The 20,009-nt window shown below is 49.0% G+C and overlaps 1 protein-coding gene across 1 annotated transcript in view; it reads left to right on the top strand.

The window, feature by feature from the left end:
- CSMD2 (CUB and Sushi multiple domains 2) overlaps positions 1–20,009 on the top strand; it is a gene marked incomplete at both ends in the record, with an annotated part of 669,667 nt that overhangs the window by 358,009 nt on the left and 291,649 nt on the right. Inside the window, 2 exon segments of the mRNA XM_079698551.1 lie at positions 14,506–14,609; positions 17,852–17,964. Of these exon segments, the coding sequence (XP_079554677.1) occupies positions 14,506–14,609; positions 17,852–17,964 (217 nt within the window).

Genomic DNA, 20,009 nt, shown 5'->3' with positions numbered 1-20,009 from the left:
TAGCAACTATTCCATAATAATTTATCTGTGAATTCTTTGGAGTTTTCTACATAAGACAGTTATCATCTGCAAAGAATTATGGTTTTATTTCTTCCTTTTCAATCTTATACCTTTTCTTCAACCTTTTTCTTGCCCCAGTGTTCTGCCTAGAATCTCCAGTGTAATGTCAAACCATTGTGATGATGGTAGGCACTTTTACCATTGTTCAGTGTTAAACACAATGTTTTACTTCCTCACCATTAAGTATGATGTTTGCTGAAGTCTTTTTCTTAAATTTATAGTTCCTTTCTAATCCTAGTTTGCTAAGAGCTTTTATTGTGAATGGATGTTGACTTTTATTAAGCATCTTTCTATATCTATTGATATAATCATATGATTTTCTCCTTTATTCTCCTGTGTGGTGAATTCCACTGGTTGGTTTTTCTGATGTTAAACCAACCTTGTTTTCCTGAGATAAACCCAACCTGGTCATCTAGTATTATCATTTTTAAACATGCCTATATTTGATTTACTAATATTTTGCATAGTGATTTTGCTTCTATTTTTTTTTTTTTTTTTTTTGTGGTACGTGGGCCTCTCACTGTTGTGGCCTCTCCCGTTGTGGAGCACAGGCTCCGGACGTGCAGGCTCAGCAGCCATGGCTCACGGGCCCAGCCGCTCCGTGGCATGTGGGATCTTCCCGGACCGGGACACAAACCTGTGTCCCCTGCATCGGCAGGTGGACTCTCAACCACTGTGCCAGCAGGGAAGCCCTTGCTTCTATTTTGTTATGTATTATATATATAACAAAATAGAATATATTATACACACACACACACACACACACATACATACACACACACACATACATACATACACATGCATACACACACACCCCTGCCAGATCTCTGTGTCAAAATATTGTTAACCCATAAAATGATTTGGAGTTTTTCCTCTTTCTATCCTACCCTTGTTTTTGGTGTTCTGCAGTTTCACTGTCATATGTCTAGTTGTGGATATTTTGGTATTCATCCTATTTGATATCATTAAGCTTCTTGAATCTATAGATTGCATCTTTCATCAGTTTGGGAAAATTTTTAGCCATTGTCATTTCGACTGTTGTCTCTCCTTTATTCTCTCTCTTTTCTGCTTCTGGAAGTCTGACAAGGCATGTTAATGTTTCTCACTCTATCTTCTTTGATTCTTAACTTCTGTCATTTTCTCTCATTCTGTTCAATAATTATCTAGTTATCTAGTTATGTCTAACCTCCGTTGAAGTCATTCACTGGAGATTTATTTTCATTTCAAATATCATTATTTTTAGTTTATGAAGTCCTATTTAGTTTTTTTCAGGTGCTTTTTGAGCTAATTTTATAATCTCTTGCTCCTTACATATATTTAAGTTATTTAAATATGTTAAACACATTTATTTTATATTCTGTGTCTATGAATCTCAGTATATGAAATCTTCGCAAGTTTCACTCTGTTGCCTGTTTTTTCTCACCTCTTGCCCCCAGAACCATGTTTCTTTCTTTGTTTTGTAATTTTTGACTATGTGGTTAGAATCATAAACTTTGTCTGTGGGAATTCCTTGAGACCTGGGTAGAAGCTGGTGTGTTTGCTTCTGCTCAGTGCCTGGGGTCATTACCAGCCAGAAACCTCTTCACACTAAATTCTGAGTATGAAGGTTTCAAACCACCCAAGTAATCTGAAGGCTTAAAACCGATGTGAAGACAGATTTAGCATGATGGAGTCTCAGGGGCAGTTTTCTGTTTGCTGTTCACTCAGTGTCAAGGTCTGAGATAAACAATCAGCCTCGAGATCTACCCAGAGGGTAGCAGTGCTGTATGAGAAGGATGGTAGGCTTATTTCTAGTTCATCCTCACACTAAGGGTGCAGCCTTAACTAGCTCAACTTTGTTCAGGGGTGTCATCGAGAGTCCCTAACTTTGGTGGACCCTGACCTTTGTCTCCTTCTCCCTCTTCTCCACAAGGCCCTGAAAACCAAAGCTCTACTTCACCAGTTTTTAAAAATGCACTCAAGGCCAAAGCCAGCTTCATGCTCTGAATCACATTTTGTATCTCCACATTGACTGGGTTTTAGACTCTGAGAATTCTTACTATACTAGTCTTCTCAGGCTTCCATAACAAAATATAATAGACTGGGTGGCTTTAACAAGGGACAGTTATTTTCTCACAGTTATAGAGGCTAGAAGTCTATGATCAAGATGCCAGCAAATTTGGTTTCTGGTGAGGACTCTTCCCAGCTCATAGACAGCCTCCTTCTCACTGTGTCCTCACATGGCCTTTCCTCTGTGCACATTCAGAGAGAAACTTTCTGTTATCTCCTCCCCTCTTTTGAGGACACCAAACCCATTGGATTAAAGCCCCACCCTTATTACTTCATTTAACCCTAATCACCTTCCTAAAGGCCCTATCTCCAAATACCATCACATTGAGGGTTTGGATTTCAACATATGAATTCTAGGGGGATATAATCAAGTTCATAACACTTACTAACTTGTAAAAAGCTTTTTTTTTCTTTTTAAATTTTACTCAACATTTTAAAATTGTTTGCTCAGGAGTGCCTAGGACCATAATACTTGGAACACTGGAAACAGATTAGCTCTGCAAGGCATTTTACAAAGAAAGATTCATATTTTATCAAACCACTTGATGATGAACCTAGTCAATGGAGAAGGATGTTTCAGCCACATGAGGGTGGAAATGGCGACTAAACCAGAAGAAGGACCTACTACCATGAAGTTATTAAGTTGCTGACTGGAGGACTCTTTCTTGGGCATTGTTAAAAATGCTTATCTCTGTTTGCTTTTGAATCTAAAGGTGGGGTACAGGAGGAAGTGTAGGTAAGGTGTGAGAATTTTCTGAGAAACAATTTGATTTGCCCTCAGAAGGCCTAGCCTTGGCTCGTGTGTGGAAGTCAATGGCCCCATATTGGTCACTACCCCACATGCCCTGCAGGAGGTCACTCCAACCTGGCTTCCTGAAGCCAGCCCCTCTGAAGGACACTCCCTCAGAGTCAAGTTGTTCAGAAGGGTGTTCTTAGAAGCTTCATGGGTTCTTACTGGGTTTCAGGTAGTGCTAGGGGAGCCCAGAAAGGCTGAAGGGAGTTCCTTACTGACACCACCCAGGAAGACAGCCAGGGAGCATACAGTGCCAAAAGGAGGGTGTAAGAGTAGAAACTCAAGATCTTAGACTGAAGACTCGGAGCTGCCTTCCTGCAAATAGCAGGGAAAATGCATAGTGTGTTCCTACCCCTGTTCGCTGGCCCACAGGAGAGATTCAAGTGTGCCCAAGGACTGCTTGTCTGGTCACTTTGGGAACATCTCCTTCAGCAAAAATCACAGCCTCTCCAAGTTCACAGTATTTTTCATGAGATGAGCATTTATTCGTTCATTGACCGTGATATGATCTCTGTCCTGCACAGAAGCATGCACATAGGAGAGAAGTCATGTAAGTAAATATAAAGCTAGAGTTTGGATAAGTGCTAATGGAGATGAGTCTAGAGTGCGATGGGAAAATCTAGGAAGGAGCCACTACCTGGAAGGTCAGGGAACTTTTCACAGAGGAGATGACATTTGAACAGGGTCTTGAAGGATAAGTAGGCTTAGAAATGAATATTTCAGAGTGGATACATGTGCAGAGGCACCAAGGTTTGGAACAGTCTCTTAGAACTGAAAATAATTCAACATGCCTATATCAAGATGCGGCTGGAAAGGTCAGCAAGATTTAGATCATGGTGAACACACGTGCTTGGTAGAAAGGCTTGAGTTTTATCCTGAAACGGATTTTTAAGGGTAGAAGTGTTAGGCTGTTGGTAATAACAATAATAGCTGTCTCTCATTGTATGCCTGTCATGTGCCAAGAACTGAGCTAGGCCTTCTGTGTAAATGACTTTCTTTCATTCTCTTCATAGCACAATTAATTAGGTTTTAAAAAGACCCATTTGATGGATGAAAAAACTGAATCGTGGACGGGTTGAAGGTTAAGAAACTTACTCATAGCACATAACCAGGAAATAAGTGGCAGCACTGAGATTTAAACCCAGTCTTCCTGGGTCTATTGCCCATGAACTTCAGTAGCTATGCTGTGCTACTGGATGGAACAAGGTGTCAGAATAGATGGGAGGGGCTGGGACTGGTAGCACTGGGATCAGCCTTGGGAAGGATGAGGGCCATTCTCTCTTCTGAACCAGAGCAATAGGAGGAAGGTCTGAATTTTTGAAAGATTACTCTGGCATCAGTAGAGCTATTAGAGAGGGATACTGGGGAGAGTGAGACCAGTTAGGAAGCTGAAGCAGTTACCCAAGTAAGAAATCTGGGGTCATCAACCAAGGCTTTGGAAACATGAAGGGGGAGACAGATTTAAGAGGAATTTAGGGAATGGGATGGGACTTGATGGCTGATTGGGCGTGAGATGGAGGAAGAAGGAGAGGTCTCATTCAACATTGTGTCCCAAGTGACCACCATAATGCCTGGTATATAGTAGGCACTCAGTAAACATTTATTCAATGAACAAATAGATGATGACTCAGTGTTTTCTGACGTGGACCAATCGGTGACTTTAAAAGGAAATACAAGAAGAGGAACAAGCTTGACAGCACTCAAGAGGGAAGCATGTGCATTTGAAGTGCCTGCATTTCATCCAATGACATTTGGATACACTGGTTGGAAACTGGATAAATCTGGGTTCAAGAGAGAGATTTGGGGGTCATTTCATCAACACACAGTTGGGAACAGAAGTGTAAGGAATGGATAACCCTTCTTGGAGAGAGCAAAGAGAATGAAAAGACTTAGAATGGATCTGGGAACACAATCCTTACAGATGAAGGAGATCCAGTGAAAGAAACAGAGAAGGAGCAGTCAACGTGGTAGGAGGGAAATCAAGCTGCAAAAGCAGGAAGAGTTTCCAACCAGGATATGTCTAATAATGGCAACACTGAGAATCATCTTGTTGGAAAAGGACTGGAAAGAGACTGTTGGCTTTGGTCTTGGAAGAAGACCTTTCAGTGGAGCTTTGGGGGGCAGAAACAGCAGTGGGATGGGAGTGAATGGATGGGGAGGGGGGGATGCTCAAGAGGCCAGACATGTAGACAGCCTTTTTGACTTCATTGTGAAGTGAGGGAAGGAGAAAGGGCACATGAGGGAGGTCAGGTGGACAGAAAGCTTTGGGCTACTTAGGGTGTTTGTTTAGGATATTGGGATTTTGAGCCCTTTTGTAGGCTGTGGGCAAAAGAAGCACAGAGAAAGAGAACGAAGATGTAGGAGAAAGAGGATGGTGAGTGAAGGATCTGGAGTGAGTGAGAGGCATATTAGACTGAGAATGCAGGGCCTCCTTTCACAATGAGCAGGTGAAGAAAAATGCTGTCATGAGAAGGAGCTGAGAGGTTTGCCCGCAGGAGTGTAGAGCAGGTCTCCTTATAATCATGGAATGATTACACATCCCTAGTACCCGTATGTGTGTGGGCATGAGGACCCTTCCTGCCATTTCATCCCCCTTGTAGGACCTCTCCTGGTTGAGCTTGAGAGGGAGCTGGGAATGTTTCAGTGACTAGGGCCTCCAAGGGCAATTGGAAGGTCCAAACAAGACCCAAAAATGGTCTGACATGGGAATGGCCGAGAACCTACGTCAAGATGCCAGCCTTGATTGAGCACCATGGGCTGTGCTACTCTGCACTGTGGGAACAAGAACTGACAGTCTCATTGCAGAGGCAGGTGAAGGGTATGTCTCTCCTCGATAAACAAAGAATAAAACAATTAAAACCACCTTGGTCCATCCTCCCGGAAGCATCCTCCCGGAAGCTGGGCAGATTCAGGGAAAAGAGAGAAGGCGGCTCAGAGCAAGTGATGCTGGCCTACTAGGTACACAGCTCTGCATTCTCCCTTTGATTGGGATGGTCTGGAGAAATGCGAGCCCCGTCTTGGCCAGATGGGCTATCTTAGTTTTTGTAGTCATTCTGCCCACAATCACATTTCCCAAATTTGGTCAATCATCAGAAATACCTGGAGAATGTTTAAAGACACAAATCCCAAAGCTCTTTCCTCAAAGGTCTGATTCAGTGGGTCTGAGATGGGAACCTGGAACCTACATTTTTTTTTTTTTGCGGTACGCGGGCCTCTCACTGTTGTGGCCCCTCCCGTTGCGGAGCACAGGCTCCAGACGCGCAGGCTCAGCGGCCATGGCTCACGGGCCCAGCCGCTCGGCGGCATGTGGGATCTTCCCGGACCGGGGCACGAACCTGTGTCCCCTGCATCGGCAGGCAGACTCTCAACCACTGCGCCACCAGGGAAGCCCGGAACCTACATTTTTAAAGAGCATCCTGGTGGTTCTGACCAACCTGGCGTATGTGATAAATAACAACCCCCTTCTCTCCCAGCAAAGCACACAAGGCCCTCCTGCCCACCCCCCCTCAGGCAGCCCTGGCTTCAGCCACACTGAACTCCTGGTTCAGACACAGCTGGCCCTTTAAGAGCTCTGTCCAGCACATCCTATCCCAGTGTGCCTTCCCTTCTCCTCCAGGCAAATCCCTACCCATCTTTGAGACACAGTTCAGATCCCTGCTCTTCAGACAAGCCTTCCTAACTCCACCAGGTCTTAGTCCTGCCTCTGTTCCTCCAGCACTTCATCAGCCCCTTCCGTTTGCATGCAAGTTACATTGCACTGTGTTGGGAATCTCTTTCCTCCATAGCTCATGCGAGCCCCCAGAGCAGGAGTGGCATTTTGTTTATCTCTCCTGCAGTTAGCACAGTGCCCGGCACAGAGGAGGAGCTCAGCAGATGTTTGACTACTTAACAACTGACGGAAGAGACCTATCTCTGGGTCAGGTAGCTCCTCAGGTATGGCCCCGCCCATGCTGGGCCCCAGAGCCTCCTCCTATTAGGACCTTTCAGCTCAGCCTCAGGAAAGATGTAGCTGATGAAATTTCCGTGGTCAGGACTGAAACCCAGACCTGAGTCGGTGCCCCCTACCGGCGCACATCTGCCTTTCCTTTACAGCTTCTCCGTATGAACTCAAGACATAGGAGTCAATTTGCATATGATCCTCGCTGGATTTGATCAGGACAGTTAATCCACCTGTGCTAGAAAAGAAGTAAAAGGCAGGCAGGAGAGAAAGAGAGATATGGGAGGGAGAGGGATGAGGATGCAAAGGAGAAGGAGGGGCCCTGGAAGGGGGAGGGAGAGGAAAGCAGATTTTATGAACTTCAAAGCCAAAGGTAACAGCGTTTTGATTACTCACTCCTTGGGGATTATCAGTGTCGCTCTTCCCTTTGTAGATCTGAAGAACAGAGAAATAACTCTCCAGCCAGCAATGACTCTCTCGTGCAAATGTCAGGCAGCCATGTGTTGGCCCTTTTGTTCACTCACTTATTCACTGAGCAAACATTCACTCTTGCACTCTCTGTGCTGTGCCCCATGCAAGATGCTGGCTGGTGATGAGAGAGGTTTTCCCTAAATTCCCCCACAGCTCATTCCTCACACCTGGGCGGCTCTAGAGGGACCCTTCCAAGGCCTCTTCCAAGTCCTGACCCTGATCCCTTTCCATTTTACAGTTGTTTTCAGTTCCCGGTGTATTTTGGTATTTCTCTTCCCCTAGAGCTGGCCGTGGCCTGTTCCCACACACCCCCCTCTATTCGTGAAGACAAGGCCTGCTCCCTCCTCTAGCCGGGATTTTGTGCCCCTCGCATTTGCCCCATCCCCGTGTTCCTCTGATTTCAGCACTCATCACACTGCGCTGTGTTTCGCATATACCCGTGTGTCTCCCCTTCTAGACTGTGAGGTCTCAGGGCAATGGCCATGTTTGTCTTCCTCTGTTGCCTCTCCAAAGCCCAGCACCTGGCAAAAGGACGTATTAACTGTTGAGTGAATAATTGAATGAATGAATCCATCAACCAATGAGTGAATGAATGGATGAAGGGCTTACTACTCTCAGAGCCGGCAAAATTAAACCTGAGGTAGTGACCAAAGTTCCAGAACCTCTGAAAGTTCTCAATCTCTGCCCCTGGGCTTTCTTTCCCAACCTCCTCCAAAACCTTCCTTAAGGGTGCTGGAGGCCTCTCTGCTTGAACTCCTGAGGGTTCAGAGCAGCCCTTGCACCACACTCCCCTCAGCCCCACCCCAAGAGCCAGTTCTCCAGCCCTGCCCTGGGCCCTCAGCAAGACCCAGGCAGGAGTCACCATGCAGGCTGTGCCCAGGGAAAGGGTGTTCCCTTCCTTTCATGGAGCTAATAGTCAGGCTGTTCGCAGCATTAGTATCCCGAGGCGGGGGGTTGGGGGAAGCCAAAGTCAGCCCTCAGGAGCTCAGAGAAGTGCTCTGAGGAGGAATAGGGAAGCAGGCCTGGAGCCGAGGGCTGTGGAGGGAGCTCTGACTCACTGGGAAGGGGCAGGGGCAGGCCATGGAAAGCCTAGGGTTTCCATGCCAAGAAGCGGAACTTTCTCCTGAGGCTCAAGAGTTGATAAACTTTTCTGTGGTGATGAAAGCCTTTCTTCAGAACCCATAGTCATTAGGTTCTGACTGGCTGTGAGTTGCAGAAAACTCCTCCACAGAAGCTTAAACAAAACACTGATTATTTTCTCCATAACCCAAAGGTCCAGAAGTGAAGACTCCAGGGCTGGTTTAGTAGTTTTCTCAGTGTCTTGAGCACCTCCTATTTTTCCCTCTGCCATGCTTTGCATGTGGCTCTTGTCCTCATCATCACAAGAAGGCTGCTTCACCTCTATCCTCACATCTGTATTCCAGGAAAGCAAGGGGAAAGGTGGGAAAATGCCCTGAGGACTCCTCAGCTCATGTCTCATTGCCCAGAATCCTGTCACTTCACTATCCTTAGCTCTGAGGTTAGCCAGGTATATTGCCACACTCCAAACAAAGCCAGCGTTCTATTAAGAACGGGTAAATGGTGGGAGGAACATTGAGTGAACCACTATGTCTGTCACAGAGTCCCAATCATGAACTAGATCAAAAGGAACTGCTTTGGTTGGAGCAAGGCCCTGCCCACTCTGGCTCTTTTCCCCCCTTTGTTTGTGCCCCCTTAGTACCTTTGTAGAACCCCGGGGTGCCTGGGAACTCAATTTGAAAACCATTGCTCTAGGCCAGAGGTCAGCAAACTTTCTGTAAAGAGCCAGATCATAAATATTTTATGCTTTGAGGACCATGTGAGGTTTTTGTTGCACATTCTTCTTTGTAGTGGTTTATGTATTTTTTAACCCTTTAAAAAAGTAAGAACACTTCTTAACTCAAGGGGCCAAACAAAAATAGGCCACAGGCCTGATTTGGCCCAAGGACCATAGTTATCCAACCCCAGCTCTAAGGGGTCGTGGGGCACAGAGTTTTTGGTACAGAGTGAAGGATGGGCAGCAGAGGCCAGAGCCCACCTAGGAGGCAGTTATAGACATGCAGTCACGGAACAAAACAATCTCAGTCTAGATCTCTTGGGACTCCAGCTTCCCAAAATATGCCTGAGAGCTGTCAGATCCTCTGGAGCCTCACTGAGACCTTGGGCACAGGCTGGCAGGACTGGGATCCCTGTCCTTCGGCTGGTCCTGGATGGTGCTCAGGAAGCAAGGAATGTCCTCTGGGCCCAGGGTGGGCACCCTCCATGGTCCCACTCCCATTGCCCATAATTCGGAAAGGCGGCTGTGTGCTTAGGGGTACAGTCTCCAGGATTCCCTCCCCCACCCGCTCTCTGCAATGAACACAGACTCAGGCTCCCCTAAGCCCTCGTCCCACTGCTGGGCCCTGGACCAGCCTCCTGGCAGGTCTCTCTGCCTCCAGCCCTCCCTCCATGCCGAGTTATAGCTTCCCCCCCATCTTCACCCTCAAATCCAGACTGCTTGCTCTGGCCTGCCAGGCAAAATGCAGACTCAGCCATGCTGCTCACCCCTCCCCGCTGACCCCTCGGCTGCCCTCCTTGCTCCTTGTTCCCTGTTCACTGCTCAGAGCATCTCCGGGATGGAGCCCACACCCTTCTCCATCCTGCAGGTCCCTGCACACCCACCTCCTCCATGCGGCCGCCTTTCATCTCTCCCTCCTTTGCCATCCTCCAATACTCACCATCTGCACTGTGCACTTGGCATTTAGATTCTGCTGTAGATTGTAGAACAAGTGAGATAACTTATGGGAAGCAGCTAGCTCAGTGCTTGGCACAAGGCAGGTGCTCAGTAGTCATGTCCTAGTGCAGGGTTTGTTTATTCATTTACCTAATGGGTGCAACTGGGTGTCTGAGCTGTATATACATGTGCCTCTTTAATCATGTCTATTTCATGTGCTGCCACCCTCCTGCCTTAGAAAGACACTTTGCCAGCTTGATTTATCTGCATGTTAGTTAATGAATCATTATAGGATCCTGTCTTTAAAGAAAGGCCAAAGAGAAGAGCGAAAAAAACATGAAAGCACCAGTACACTGTGCACTGGGGGCCCATCCCATAGCTTCAACATTGTGTATGTTGTGCTGTCTGCTTGGTGTAATTAATTAGCTCCCATGTTAGGGTCAGACACTCTAAAATGCAGCTCACATCAATGGTTCTCTAATCAGTGATGTGAATCATTTTATGGCTCTGGGTTCTGGCCTTCAGAGCAATGTTTTCCCATCGTAGACATAGTAATCCCATGCTCTGTCTTTTGGCGGTGGCTTCGTGAGTGGGGGCTGGCTGGAAGGGGGGACGGTGGTGAGAATGTACAGGCAGGACCCTGACTCCCTGCAGAGGCCAGGCCCCTGGGTCTGCAGAAGGCACAACTGGCCTTGGAGTATTTTATGAGCAAGTGTTAACTGAGCTGCTGGGATACAGAAAATGAGCTTAGGGAAGACTGAGAGGATAAGTCGTGGTCCCTACCTTGTGGACCAGAGACCTCCCTGGGATGCTATGAGGCAGTCAAGCACAGTGGTAAGGGCCTGGCCTCTGGCTGCCTGATGAGTCCCAGTTCTACCACTTAGCTGTGTGATCTTAGGCGAGTCGCCTAATGTCTCTGTGCCTGGGCTTTCCCATTTGTAAAATGGAGGTATTCATAGTGGCTGTTGTGAGTCTTACATGAGTTGATATATGTAAAGCGCTCAGAACAGAGTCGAGTACATTATAGGTGTCAGCTCTTGTAGTGACAAAATCTCTCAAGAGAAGATCAAAGGGAAGATCAAAACCTGTGATTAAGTGTCTCAAAGAATCTCCTAGACCAGAGGTCGGCAAACTACCACCTTTGGGCCAAATCCAGTTCATTGTTTGTTTTCGTAAACTAAGTTTTATTGGAACACAGCCATGGCCATTCGTACACATATCAATGTACATGGATTATGGCTACATGGATGTATGAAGCTGTGGCTGCATTCATGCTACAACAGCAAAGGTGGGTCATTGCAACAGACATCATATGGGATGCACAGGGGCAAATATTTACTACCTGGCCCTTTACAGGAATAGTCTGCCGACCTTTGTTCTTGACGATAGCTCCTGTGAGGGGTCCAAGAGCCTGGAGATAAGTCCAGGAAACGTTTGGAAAGCGTTCTCCCATTCAGCATTGTCTGAGCCCGTGGCATGTGCCTGGCACACCGACAGGCAACAGGCGCTGGTGGTTCAGAGGCCATGCGACCTGGCCCCTGCCCTCCAGGAAGTTCATGGTATAGTGGAAGACCAGATAAACAGATCAGTCGCAGTACAGCAGGTAAGTCCTGACACGGAGAGGAGAGGAAGGGCAATCAGGGAGCACTTGGACAAGAGCTCAAGGATGCGGAGACATTGCTAGGGAAACTGCGGGCGAGGGAGGGGACTGTGCAAACCGGGGTCGTGAATGGGCCGATGTGAGGGGAGACCACACGGGCCCTGCGGTGGGAGGGCAGAGGGGAGCAGGTGCCGAGGGCCCCTCCTTGCGTACTGGGCTAGGAAATGGCGACATCATTATGTAGGGCAGGACTGGGGAGGGTAAGAGATGGGAAGGCGATTCCAGCCTAAGCAGATGGTGATGATGGGTCATCAGGGAACATGGAGGCGAGTTTGCCTGCTCGGTGGGAAAACAAGAGGGGGCTAAGGCTTCCCCACTCACTGTAGGTTGCTCACTGTAATATGTGTCTATGTAGCCAACAAGGATTTTTATCAGTAGGGTCTAGTATTTTTGTCGAAACTATCTGAGAGCCCCAAGCAGGAATGCTTTCCTCACTCTACTTGCATACCACCGGTGACGGGCTGCTCACTACCTCTGAATGCAGTCCCTTTCATTGTGGGACAGTTCTGACTGTCACAGAGTTGGGGCTCAGTGCCTCGTCATCTCCACGTTTGCCCTTGGAGCCAGCCAGGGTTACCGCTGCTCCTGCCTCTGCCCCTGAGTCTCTCTTCTCCAAGGTCAGTACCCCCAGTTCCTCCATCCCCTGTTTTCTAACAGGCCCCAACTGCTGCCTGCTAAGGGCCCACATCTTCCCTCACCCACACTGTTGTACAGCCCAGACATCGGTCTGTTTTCCACCAGCCCTCAATGCTATTGCTCCTAAAACAAAAGTCTCATGCCGTACATTTTCTTACAACTCTTCCATGATTCCCCTTTGTCTTTAGGACAAAGCCTAAATCCTTAGCATGACAGACAGTCCTTCCTAACCTGGCTCCTCCCACTTCTCTGGCGTCACCACCCTCTGCTTCCCTCTCAGTCATACAACTCCAGATCTACTCGCCCCAGCACCTGCTTCTCCCTCTGCCTGGATCACTTTCCTTTCCTTCTCCATTTATCGGACCCCAGTCCATCTCCCAAACTCAGCCTGGGCTTCATTTCCTCCAGGAAGCCTCCTCCAGCCTCCTTCCAGCCAATGGCACCCATCCTCCCTGTCCTGTCTGTCCACGCTCACGGCTTCTCGCCGTGAGTCCCGTGCCCAGGCAGAGGGCACTGCACAGGCGGTACCGGGCTCAGGCACAAGTGCAGCAGCCGTTTCCTTCTGAGGCACCTGAAGGCACGCTGGAGTGAGGCTCTGCTGGGCTGTTTGGTTTGGACAGAGGAAGCCTGCACCACTAGGAAAAACTATCCATGGGAATTCTCTACTCCTTGAGTGACAGAATAGAAAACAAAGAAGCACTTGCAGCCTCCCTACTGGGAGACTGAAGATCTTTATCAGATTGAAACCAGCCTGAAACAGACAAAAAGAGGCCCAGATGAGATATTAGGGGAGGGGACTCTGTGTTCTGTCTTCACGAATGGCACTGTCACCCACCACCCAGTTGCCCAAGCCGGGAAGCTGCAGGTCTTCCCAGACTCCCTCTCTCCCTCAGTCCCCACATCCATCCAGTCACAAAGCCCTAAAGACTGCAGGACCGTCTCTCTCTTGCGTCTGCACTGTGTGGCCCTCCTGCATTGCTCACCTAACTGCCACTGAAGCCTCGAATCAGCCCCACCGGCTCTGGCCTCTCTCCTGCCATGTCAGTTTCCACACGAGCACCCAGACCCATGTTCTTCTCCAACACCTGACTGTCCCCGTCACCCACTGTTTAAAACTCTCCTGCCTCTCCTCCCTCAGGATAAAGCCCAGCTCTTCGGGGCAGGGGAGGCTATGAGGCCCTTTGGACCTCGCTCCAGGCAGATGTCTCAAGTTCTGGACCTTCTGGAGCCACCTCCTTGCACAGAAGGCCCAACCATGTTGTCCCCCAGAATGAGGCAGCTGACGGCTATGCTCAGTTTGTGGACCCGCATTGATAGACACTGACCACTCCGGAATGTTCCATCTCTACCACAGCTCAGGCCTTGTGCACTAGACCCTGCCTCTCCCGTCATCCCCTTCTGACCCCGACAGTCTTCCAGAGCCTTCAGAACTCTCAGACCACCGCCCCCCCACGCCAATCACAAGCAGCCTCCCCGCCTCCCCCCACCATAGGCTAGCGTCTGTCACCTGGGGTTCTGGTTATCAGTTTACTGTTCTGTCTCCCGCTCACCCAAGGCAGGGACCGTGTCATGCTCACCACTGAAACCCTACCTCCTAGGCTGGCATGTGGTGTGAGTGCTTAGTAAATATTTGCAGCAGGCAGGACTAAAACAAGATAAAAGAATCTTGTCGAAAGCCCTTTCTTGGAACATTCATTTATTCGACAAATAAACAAACAAAGTGGATGGAGAAAAGCAGGCAGAGGAGAGGCCGAGGGAAATGTCTGCAGGTCCCTGAGGACCGCATAACTCAGAGTCCACATTTGGCCTGAAAATCTGCCTCCAGTTCCGCGAGGATTTCTGTGTATTAAAGCATGAAGGAAGAGTCTCATCCTCTCACAGCTGGCCAGATGTGCCTGGTGTTGCCATGACAGCCTCCAGAATTGGCCAGATGTACCATGATCATCTTTGGAAAACGTCAGGGGACCCCAGAGACTGTATGGCCCCAGAGAGAAAAAGTTCACACTCAAAAAGGTGGCATGGAAATGCTCAGTTTGGATTGACGGTTGTGTGGGGTGGTGTCGCGGGCTCTCTGGGCATGGTGACATGAAGATCCTTGCTGTCTTCAAGGCCGTGGGGGTCTCTCCTGGCAGCCCCTGCCCTCTCCCTAACCCCTGCTCCCTCCCTAGGTGATCAAGCTGGCCTTCGAGGAGTTTGACCTGGAGAGGGGTTACGACACCCTGACGGTCGGGGACGGTGGTCAGGACGGGGACCAGAAGACGGTTCTCTACATGTGAGTGAAGCGGAGCACGTGGTGGGCAGGGCAGGAGCACGGGCACCTTGGCTGGGGGCGGGGGATGGGCTTGTCGAGTCCTGCTTGGTCCCCCTGACCCTACCCCCCGCCACCATGCTATGACAAGGAAAGGTGTCCTGCAGCACTGTCTCGGCAACAATCCTTCCGTCTCCCTCTGCTCCTACCAAGGAAAACAGAGCCCTGGGCCAGAGTCTCGCTAGGAAGTCACAGGGCAAGTATACAGAAGGAACAGACTCTCAGGGAGCAGGAGAAGTAGAGGTTTGCGGTGTGCGCCTGGAGCATTCCACTGGACGGTCTGCGTCTATGCAGACCCTGCTTCTGCCCCCAGGAGTTTTTCCTCAAGGCCACGTACATGTGTGGTGGTCTAACTTCAGACAGAGACAGTGGAAGTGTTTTGCTAATTTCCCTCCATGCTCATAACTGTCTGGGAAAAGGATGGTTTCAGAGAATTGGGACCACATTTTCTGAGGCCAGAAAGGCTGGTTTGACATGATCTAGTCACAGGAGAGGATGATGTCAGGCTCTCCTGGGTTCCATTACACTGGGTCTCAGCTCTTGGGGGCCATTTGGCTCCTCCTTCACCCACCATGATTAGCCTGACATGAAAGCAGGAGAATGCTCCTGTTCAGGGTGTGTGGCCCAGCGTTAGAGAGATAGACAGGCCTGACCTCATCTACCTCCCCTGCCAAGAAGGAGGGGAGATTTCACATTTGTTGGGCACCTACTATGTGCCCAGGCACTGTGATGGGAACTTTCACATCAGTTATCTCATTTAATTCCCACAGCAGCCCTGTGAGGAAGGTGCTATTATACCCATTTAACAGGTGGAGAAACTGAGGCCCAAAGGGTGCAAAGATAGTTGGTGGCAGAACCAGCACTTGAATTCATGTCTTTTGATTTCCATCAAGGACAGCATCCCATGCCACACCCCCTCCCAACCACACTAACACCCTCTGGTCTTAATGCTGAATAAAAAATGGCCATTCTGTAATAGCTGGCTTGTCCAGGAGCTGCTCTGTTCTGGGTGCTTCTCATACCTTCCTCACATCTACCTGGAATATCCTATTAGGGCAGTTGAATAACATTACCTACCATATCAGGTGACATGGCTGGGACTTGGGATCTCTCAAGAGAAAGGAGTGGAATGTCAGCCTGAAGGGCATCCTCCCTGCTGCCTACTCTCCACTGTATTAATCAGGGTTCTCCAAAGAAACAACCAATAGGATGTGTATATAAAAAAAGGGATTTATTATAAGGAATCATTTTGTGTGATAATGGGGACTGACAAGTCCCAAGATCCGCAGGCTGAGTCAACAAGCTGGGGACCCAGGAGAGCTGATGATGTAGTTTTAGAGCAAAGGCCAGCAGGCTCAAGACCCAGAAAGAGCTGATGTTCAGTTCAAGTTCAGGGTGGGAAAAAAGCACCTAAAATGTCCTAGCTGGAAGTCAGGCAGGCAGGAAGAATTCTCTTTTACTTGGTAGAGAGTCAACCTTTTTGTTCTATTTAGTTCTTCAACTGATTGGCTGAGGCCCACCTTCATTGGGGAGGGCAATCTGTTTTACTCAGTCTTCCAATTTAAATGTTAATCTCATCCAGAAACACCCTCACAGAAACACCCAGAATTATGCTCGGTCAGATATCTGGGCACTTTGTGGCCCAATCAGGTTGACACATGAAATACCCATCATACTCAACCCCTCCCCTCCTCTCTGTGCATCCCCATCACTCACCTGCCCTGGCATGCTGACCTGTGTGGTACATCAGCTCGATGTGTCCAAGAGGCCAGGATCCCACTCTGTCTCCACCATGACCCCATTGTGCTCTGTCATAGAGAGAACCGTAGAACAGCAGAACTGAAAAGACTCTGGGGGATCATACATTTCAACCCCTCATTTATATGGAGTGAAAAAGCTCAGAGAGGCTCAACCATTTGCTCAAGGTCCCACAGCAAATGAATGGCAGATCCAGGGCTTGTACCCAGGTCTCTGGACCAGCCTAGTTTGAGTGAGATCCCAACAAGTTCTGTAGCAGCCCAGGGGCTCTCCCACCACCCTCAGATCTCTTTAGGCCAACATCAATTTCAAAGCTTCAGGGAAACACATGCAGAATCCTTGGGTTCCTTAGTTGTCATAATTGGGTCACACAGAGGAAGAGCAGAGGCCTTGGTCTTCACCCTTGCTCACCACCACCCTCGAGTCCATCCTTACTCATTACAGAATGTCAGAGCCCCCAGCCCAGGGATGTCACACGCACCAGGCTGGTGTATCCCAGGTGGTCTCTCCCCGCTCCACCGGCACGGTGCTCACAGAGAACCGATCACCTCTCTGCAGCCAACTCAACAGCCCTCCTCAAGCTTTGAGACCCCAGGGTAGAGCAGAGAGTAGGGTCCATTAATCCAACCACCCCCTCACAACCCCCCGCACCCCATCTGCGCTGGCAGTTTGTCTGGTCTCAGCAGAAAAAGGAAGCCAGGTTTCTTCTAGGAGCCCCAGGCTGTGCCGTGGACTCTGACTCTGCCACTCCAGCAGGCTGACCTTGAGAAAGCCACTGCCCATTTTGCACCTCTGTCTTCTCATCTGTACAGTGGGGATAACACAACCTCTACCTCACTGGGCTACTGGGGACATTAACTAAGATAATGTAAGGGACATGGTCTGACTTGGGTAGGTGCCTGGTAAGTGTGAGTTGAATCAGAATCCTCTCCATGTCTAAACTCTCTTCTTCAGAAAGAGCGTTGCCCAGGGTGGTGGCTGCGCTTTAAGCCTCACTTCTCATTCTGGAGTGGAAAGAGGTGCCTCATTAAAAGGACGGGCTGGGTTCCGACTGGGGAAATGGGTTTCTGTCTGTGTCTTTTCTGCAATACAGTTCACATGAAAGACAGGAGGTTGCAGGGATGTAGACACCCCCTTGATTAGATCTGGCTCCAGCCATCCCTCCCCTGTGCAAGTGAGGACACAGATCTCTCTTCCAAGCCCTGGAGTCTGGGCAGGGGAGTCGTGGCTGAGACGCAAGCTTTGCCTGTGGCCAGAGGGGAGTGGTCCTGAGTCTCCCAGCACATGAGCACATGCTGCCGGGCTCAGTGCCAGAAACACTGTGGGGCTCAGTACCTGCCTGAATGGGCCTGGCACCTAGATATTCCTTTAGATATCATCAGTCACACCGTCATTCTCTTGGGGTGCCACAGTGGGGTACACACCTCTGAATCTCTCTCTCCTGACAGCCTGACAGGAACATCGGTCCCAGATCTCATTGTCAGCACCAACCATCAAATGTGGCTCCTCTTCCAGACCGACAGCAGTGGCAGCTCCCTGGGCTTCAAGGCTTCTTACGAAGGTAACTGCTGTTGGGGAGCCAATGAGTCAGATGCTTGGGGTCTGGTTTGGAGTCAACAAGCCCTGGGTTCGAATCCCAGCTCCGCCCTGCACTAGCTTCCTCTCCTTAGGCGTGTGATTCAACTTCTCTGAGTCCCAGCCTCCTTCTTTGTCCAGTGGGTCTCCTGGACTGTTTTGAGGATTATCTGGGATCAATCACACACATCAGTTCCATCCTGGGTTCATATCTGGCTTGTGTAGACCTCTGAAAAGCCCCATAAACTTTCTGAGCCTTGCTTATTTTATAAAATCTTTAGACTGGAGACAGTAGCTTCCCAAGCTACCCTATTTGGGTCATAGTGATGAGTGACTATGTGCACAGGGCTAGGGACAGACACACACCGTTGGTGACCTGAGGAGGATGCAGACGCGGGTGACCTGCATCTCTTGGTGGGAACAGGCATTAAGGGAACGGCAAAGTCTGGGGTTCAAGAGATACCTTTACCATCACCCCTCCATGCACTGCCAAGCCTCCTGATGACTGCTAGTGCAGATCCCCACAGAAGGTGGAGCAGAGACCATCCCCCAAGCATTTGTGAAGGCCCTGTTAGGTATCCGACCCGAGACCAGCACTGGGGGAACAGATGCATCAGATCTAGGCCCTTGCTGCAAGGGGCCTGCGCTATCATGGTAAGACAGAGGAGAAAACAAATGAGCTGTTATTAAAGCAACATAATTGCAGCAAACAGAACCAATGGGAGCACAGAGAAGGGGCAGCCATCCTTTCTGGGGCATCGGGAAAAGCTTTATCAAGAAAGTGAGCTTTAAGTCTTTCAAATGACTAGAGAGACAGGAGGCAGTGGAGGGGGAGAGAAAGCATCCTTCCCCACCCCATTCGGAGACGTGATCTTTCTACACGGGACTATTTAGGGTCCAAAGGACTCTCACTCTGCTCAGTGTGACTCACACCCCCAGTGGACCAAAGGCTCTTCCTGTACCAGGACCTGGATTCTGTCACCAAACTGGGTACACAGGACATGTATTAGTGTCCTAGGGCTGCCCTAACAAAGCACCACAAACTGGGTGGCTTCAACAACAGAAGTTTATTCTCTCACAGCTCTGGAGGCTAGAAGTCTGAACTCAAGGTGTCAGGAGGGCCACGCTCCCTCTGAGACTCTGGGTAGACTCCTTCCTTGCTTCTTTCTAGCTCCTGCTGGTGGCCAGCAATCCTTAGCTTATAGCTGCATCATTCTCCTCTCTGCCTCTGTGGTCACACGTCCCCGTGTGTCTCTCTCCTCTTCTCATAGGACACCAGTCATGTTGGATTAAGGGCTCACCATCTTAACTTGATTTCGTCTACAAAGACCCTATTTCCAAATAAGGTCACATGCCCAGGGACCAGGGGTGAGGATTCAGCATATCTTTTTGGAGAATACGATTCAACTCATAACGGGAGGCTAGCCCTTATTTCCTGCAGGAACACTGTCAAACCATGATATTCCCACTGGGGTAAGGATGATGGATGTACTGTTCGAAGAGTAGGAAACATGCATCTAAGTGAGACAGGACAGCAGACAGAGAACACCTATTGGGTGACAACGTGCTGAGCTCAAATCCTGGTTCTGTCACTTTCCAGCTCCATGGTGAGTCAGGGAGCCTGTCTGGGGCTCTGTTTCTTCATCTGTGAAATGGAGATAATAATACACCTTTGGGCACAGGGCTTCTGTGAAGATTAAGTTTAGATAAGGAATGTGAAAATTAAAATGTTGCAAATTACAAGGTAATTAGTGAGTAGTGAGTGAGTACATAGGTAGTTAAATGAATGGGCTCTTCTGGCACATAGTTACACATACACATCTGTGAGGCAATGGAAAAAGCCCCAGATGAGAAATCAGGAGACCTTGATTCAGGCCCAAGCCTTGGCCCTCACTACTCTGGAAATGGGAATGGGTTTAGACTCAAAAGTTTCTAAGGTTTCCCCATTTCAGAACTTCTACTGATATTCAGCAGTGAATGTTTCCAGAAGTGGGGAGGAATGATTCTGTGCCATCCACATTGGCTAATCTT

Source organism: Hyperoodon ampullatus (genome assembly GCF_949752795.1).
Source record: "Hyperoodon ampullatus genome assembly, chromosome: 2".
In the NCBI taxonomy this organism is placed as follows: Eukaryota; Metazoa; Chordata; class Mammalia; order Artiodactyla; family Ziphiidae; genus Hyperoodon; species Hyperoodon ampullatus.
This window is presented reverse-complemented; position numbering and strand designations above follow the sequence as displayed.